At 32.6% G+C, this 5,714-nt stretch overlaps 1 protein-coding gene across 6 annotated transcripts; it reads right to left on the reverse strand.

Moving 5' to 3' along the window:
• Nucleotides 1-208: 208 nt before the first annotated feature.
• On the reverse strand, nt 209-5,168 carry LOC101499175 (probable inactive leucine-rich repeat receptor-like protein kinase At3g03770). Of its 6 annotated transcripts, none has more exons than XM_004500601.4 (8): nt 4,891-5,165; nt 2,857-4,291; nt 2,618-2,751; nt 2,001-2,241; nt 1,635-1,846; nt 1,507-1,532; nt 942-1,053; nt 209-811 (listed from the first exon to the last, which is right to left on the reverse strand). In XM_004500601.4, exons 2-8 carry the CDS (start codon nt 4,211-4,213, stop codon nt 599-601), a joined length of 2,295 nt encoding a protein of 764 aa, XP_004500658.1. In that variant the 5' UTR covers nt 4,214-4,291; nt 4,891-5,165; the 3' UTR covers nt 209-598. The 6 variants fall into 6 exon arrangements, with proteins under 6 accessions (XP_004500658.1, XP_004500657.1, XP_012571387.1 ...); XM_004500600.4 differs by having other exon boundaries at nt 2,857-4,296; XM_012715933.3 differs by lacking the exon at nt 4,891-5,165 and adding an exon at nt 4,643-4,809.
• Between the last annotated feature and the right edge of the window lie 546 nt (nt 5,169-5,714).

Genomic DNA, 5,714 nt, shown 5'->3' on the forward strand with positions numbered 1-5,714 from the left:
GAGCAATGATGGAACAAGGCATTTAAATGTTGTTTTCCTTTTGTACTTTGTTTGTATCATTATGTGTGTGTCTGCGTGTGTATATTTTCTTGTTCTTGTCAATGTTTGTGGAAAATTGCTATTGTGGTGAATAAATAGAGTTAAGTAAGTAGCATGTGCTTAGGGAAGCAAATTTGATTTGAATAAAGCTATTTGTTTCAACAAATAATTTAAGTATTGTCACTCAATCAATTTAGTTTAATGAAGTAGTTGGTATCAAATAGTTAATGAGGTTCAGTTAAAAACAAATTGACAAAGAGAATTTGAATTTGAATCCTAACTGAAACAATCTTTGGTTAGAAGGCATGAACTTGTTAACGAAGACCAACATTTGAGACTTTAGAGAGGACCAACATTTATACTATATAATATATATAGTATAATATGCTATACAAATCAAAAGGCTTGATTGATGAAAGTTGACTGAATTGGAGCATACAGCCAAAACATTTCTTCCCTTTTAAGTATTTCAAAAGATGAAACATTGAAACATTAGCATCTTTTGAAGCAGCTTGAAGCAAAAAATCAGAAATGATTGTCACGGGATGCAGTGGGAGTATCAGATTCTCTTTTCTCCTTCAGCTGTTGTCTGGACTTGAGAAGCATACTGCAAGTTCCAAAGGACATCTTCGATCGACGGTCGACTCCATGACTCGGTAGAAATACACTTGTTAGTTATAGCAATTACAACAGATAGAGATTCTTTACAGCAAGTAGCTTGCACAACTGGGTCCACTATTTGTTTCCACTCATCCTGACTATTGAAAGAAGCCTGTAAATTAGAGTATGCTAAATTAACTATCTTAGTCTTAAAAAGTGAAAATTGAAGTAACTTGCAAACTTGTTTTTCTGTAATTGGAAGATCAAATGTATCAAGTAATCTGAACAATTTTTATGTATACCATTGCATTTAGCACAGTTGCTTCTCTTCTAGAAGACATTGAAGGTCCAACAAGTGCCTCAAGTAATATGAATCCAAAGCTATAAATATCATCCTCTGACCTTTTCATTTGCCTGAAATCACACATGTTGACAACCTTAAGGTAGGATCCACAATAACTTATCAACTACTGATGATTGCTAAATGTATCAAAAGCAGTCACATTTGTTGTGTACAAAAGAATGTTGAGTAATACTCCCTCCGAAATAAATTATACGCAAACATTAACTAATTAACGGTTATTAAGGCAGTTATTTACATCTAATCTATGTTATCTCAATTAAAAAAATAACTAATGTCTAAATTATCCTCCACGAATAATAAACTAATTCATCATAAATACAAAAAATTTAATTAAATAAATGGTATTTTAGAGATACTATCGCTAAATGGGAGAAAAATAATTATCATTTACTTATATTTCATTCCAAAAAACATGAAATAGGATTTGCTTATAATTCATTTTGAAAGGAGTAAGTTGAAAAGAAGAAGAAACAAAACCCTAGGATCTATACAAGAAACCTTACCATGAATTAGGGCTTTCTCCTTTTACCTACAAACCAAAAGACAAGTTAGATAAACATTGATGAAGATAAAAAAGGTAAACCGCCAATACAAAGAAAAGTTGGAAAAAAAAGAAGGAAAGAAACCATACCCCACTTTCATCAGTTTCTTCTGAGATAATAGACAATCCATAGTCACTCAACTTTGCCATCCAATTTTCATTAAGCAAAACATTGTTGATCTTAAGTCTATTTTTGAAGAAACCAGGTATCATTCCAGTGTGTAAGAAGTGAACAGCCTTAGCAACACTGATTAGAACCGACAATCGCTCCGACCAATTGAAAATCTTGCCAGAACTATCTCCTGATCATACAATATGGACACACTTAAATTTAATGCACAATATAAACAGTTTTGCATTAGCTGCATTTGTCCACATTTTCTCACAATATATTAAGGAATGCAACTTAACTACAACCGCAATTTAAAACCTTAAAAAGAAACATTAGACCTTTACCTGAGAGATAAGTCTGGAAACTCCCATTTGACACACATTCATAAATGAGAAAGACTTTTGAGTCGATACGCTCTACTAAAATTCCATCAATGCAATGCCCCAAGAGGGATACCAAATGCGGGTGGCGAAGCTTTGCAAGCAAATCCAGCCTTAGTTTGAAATTCCGAATCGAGTACTTTTTCGACAAAGGTATGCACCTTATTACAACTGGTATCCCGCTCTCTAATTTTCCTTGGTACAACTGCAATATCAGTGAGAAATTTTCATGAACATTTTCTTTTCATGTGTGATAAGAAAAAGTATAGTGTTTGCTGAGGTTTTAAATCGCGGTCGAGACACACATAGTCAAATATGACTGATATAACCTCAATTTTGTACTAGCATAAGAAACACTAAAAATCTTAATGTTTTTAAATTGTGCCCGTGTCATGTAGTCAAATGTGACTGATATAGCCTCAACTGTAGCAGCATCAGAAACATTAAAAATCTTAATGTTGCAGTCTAGTTTGTGGTTACAGACTTGTTTTTAAACCCTATTGTTTGTTTTCAAACATTAAACTCAACTGTCACATTCATTTATCTTTAGAAAATAGTGATGTTTAAAATTTAGATACTACCTTGCCATATATATTTTCACCAAGAAAACTAGAACTGTCAAAATTATTTGTGGCGTCCCGTAGCTCTTCCAATGAATACGATCGACACGATGGAAGATCTTCTCTGCCTAATTTGACAGCTTCAGAAACATATCCTGAAATTAGTAACCAAAAAAACAAAACTTTTGTCAACGTCCATGTCCTTCAATTTAGTAGGGTACTCATAATTTATCATCATTTCATGAACAAAGAGAACCTACTTGCATTTGCAATAAGCTCAGAAGAAAACCCTGCTGAGTAGCTATCTTGAACTGCTTTATGCAACAGGTGCTGCTCAGAAATCCCCTTGGAGTAATACTTTTTACAAGTCACAACAATGCATAAACCCAAAACCACAATGACAACAAGAATTCCAACAATGACACCGACGAAAACTCCAACTCGGTACGGTTTCTTCTTTCCATTAGCCTCTGTGCAATAAGATACTGCATGCTGATGATGCACACTACTCCCAGATAAACAGTTTCCATCACTCTTAACAACAACTTGATTTTCCGACACATTTCTTAGAGAAGAAGGCAAATCTCCTACTAACCTATTGTTTGATATATCAACAAAACTAAGATTGTGGCCACATTTAACATGATTTTGGAGTGGTCCACTCAACATGTTTGATCCCAAATTCAAGTAACTTATGTTAGGCAAAGAAAAAAGTTCAGAAAAAGCAATGCCTGTTAGTGCATTGAAGGAAATATCAAGCTTCTGAAGACTATTTAGTTGACCATAGTGTTTTGGAATTTGACCTGAGAAAGAGTTTTTGTTGAGGAAAAGACTTATCAACCCTTTAGGCATTGAAGGTAGTGAAGAATCTAATTCATTTTCTCTTAAATCTAATTGTTCCAAGATACTCAAACCAGTAAAATCTTGCAGGCTACCTGATATTTTATTGCTTGACATGTCAATGTTAATCAATGTTTTGATACTAAGGATTGAAAATGGAAATGGACCATTCAACTTATTATTCTTCAAACTGAGAAATGTGAGAGTATTTGATGAATTGAACAAGTTTGGAATAGTACCATTGAAGAAGTTATCACTTAATCTAAGTGTTTGAAGGTTGACCATAGTAGAAATTTTTGGAGGGATTGATCCATAAAGAAAATTTGAACTCAAATCCAAATGTTCAAGTGAAAATAGTCTATGAATTCTATCAGGTAGTGGTCCCCAAATTCCCAGAGAAACAAGATTAAGAACTCTCAAGCTAGTTAACCTTGCAAGAGTGGCAACCAATGAGTCCATTGAGAAGCTTTGTGATAGTGTTTGATATGGAATAGCAAAACCATCAAAATCTCTACCTTTTTTTTCTTTATCACCAAAGATAGTTAGCTCTGTGACAAAATTGTCCTTGCATGTGATGTTGACTTGTGTAGAAGAGATAAAACAAAGTTCTTTCCAATGATCTTTCCATATTTCCAATTGTGTTGGATATTCTAAGTGTTTTTGCAACTGGAATAGAACTTGTGTCTGAGAAGATTGTAACTGAGCACTGCAACAACTACTTACATAAAAGACATACCAAGCATAACAAAATAGCACAACCAAGTCATGAAACCCCATCACAAACTAACTTCTATTAACAATGCTTCAAAGAGGAGCAACACCAACTAGCACATGTAAAGAATCCAAATGGAAAACCTGTCCTAAATAAATGAAAGGGAGGAGCCATTAAGATAGTTGAAAACTAGAAACTAAGACCAAACAACAACAATAACAACAACAAATTCTTATCCTATTGTGTCAACTTGAGTACATGAATCAGACGACGCCATAAAATTCTATCATAAATCATATCTATAGAAAAATTATTAATAACTTTTTTTGGATTTCTTAACAATTGAGCTACTCTCTGATCTACTCTACTGACTACAGAATATACAAGTCTCCTCCACACATATCTCTAAGTCATGATTCTAACATTTTAAACATTTTTTCTTTACAAATAGTAATAATATAAGAATGACTTGCAAAGAAGCTAAAACTGACTACCTCATTTTGAGTTGTTCATAAAGGGGTAGTTGTGGAAACATTAATGCACAAAGTGGTAAGACTTAAAAAACAGATGAAGTGTTGAAAGAAAAGGACTCAACCAAGATGAGTATTAATGTTGGCTATGAATGAAGAGAAAAGAAAATTCTATTATTATGAAGGCTATATATCAATATATCAATAAACAAAAGAAAGATCAAAGTGTGTTGTTATCTTTGCTCAGAATCCAAGACATGAAAGTGGGGTACCTGAAATTTACTGCTACCACATGTTGATCTTACTTCTGCAAATAGCAATTATGAGGGGTGGCAATAGGCCAGCTTGTTCTAAAAGAAAATTATGAGGGAATTGAACAGTTATATATATGATTCTTCTAAGAAGAGAAGAACCAAAACAAGTAATAAAAACGTTTTTTTTTCCTTAGAAGATAGATGATTTAGTTACTAATTATTATAAAAAAATGGAATATAATTTGTGAATCATAGAAGACAAAGTAATAAAAACATATGAGTGATGATGGGCCATGTTGGTGTGTTTCTATGAATCTAACAAAGTTATAAGGTGCCATATGGTGGGCCCCACAACCGTTGTTGAAGTCTATACTTGATTTTTCACTTTCTGTTTTTTGCATTACTTGGGAAGGGAATGCATTTAGACTTTAGTTTAATAAATCTTTGTTTTAATAGCTAATGAAAACTTCATTTTACCAGCTTTTGATATTTTTGAGAGAGTGAACTTTCTTAATTCTTGTTTCCAACTTTGAAAATAGGAAAGATATTGAGTTTAGAGTCACAATTTGGTCCCTAATTAATTTAATCCATAACTAGTAAGTAAATTAATAAGTAGTATGCAAATACAACTGCATTGATGTTAGTAATTTTAAAGTTCAATTAGATATAAAAACAAACAAAATCTATAAATTAAATATGAATTTCTAGTGTAAACTATACTAAAGGAAAAAAAATTAAACAAAAAATAAAATTTTAAAAATCTCATTGTTAACATTTCTTTTGCTAGTGAAAGTAATACTTCTTAATCAATGGGTGTTTCTCTGCCCCCAACTCCTTGGAAG

This window comes from Cicer arietinum, chromosome 5, assembly GCF_000331145.2.
Source record: "Cicer arietinum cultivar CDC Frontier isolate Library 1 chromosome 5, Cicar.CDCFrontier_v2.0, whole genome shotgun sequence".
Classification (NCBI taxonomy): Eukaryota; Viridiplantae; Streptophyta; class Magnoliopsida; order Fabales; family Fabaceae; genus Cicer; species Cicer arietinum.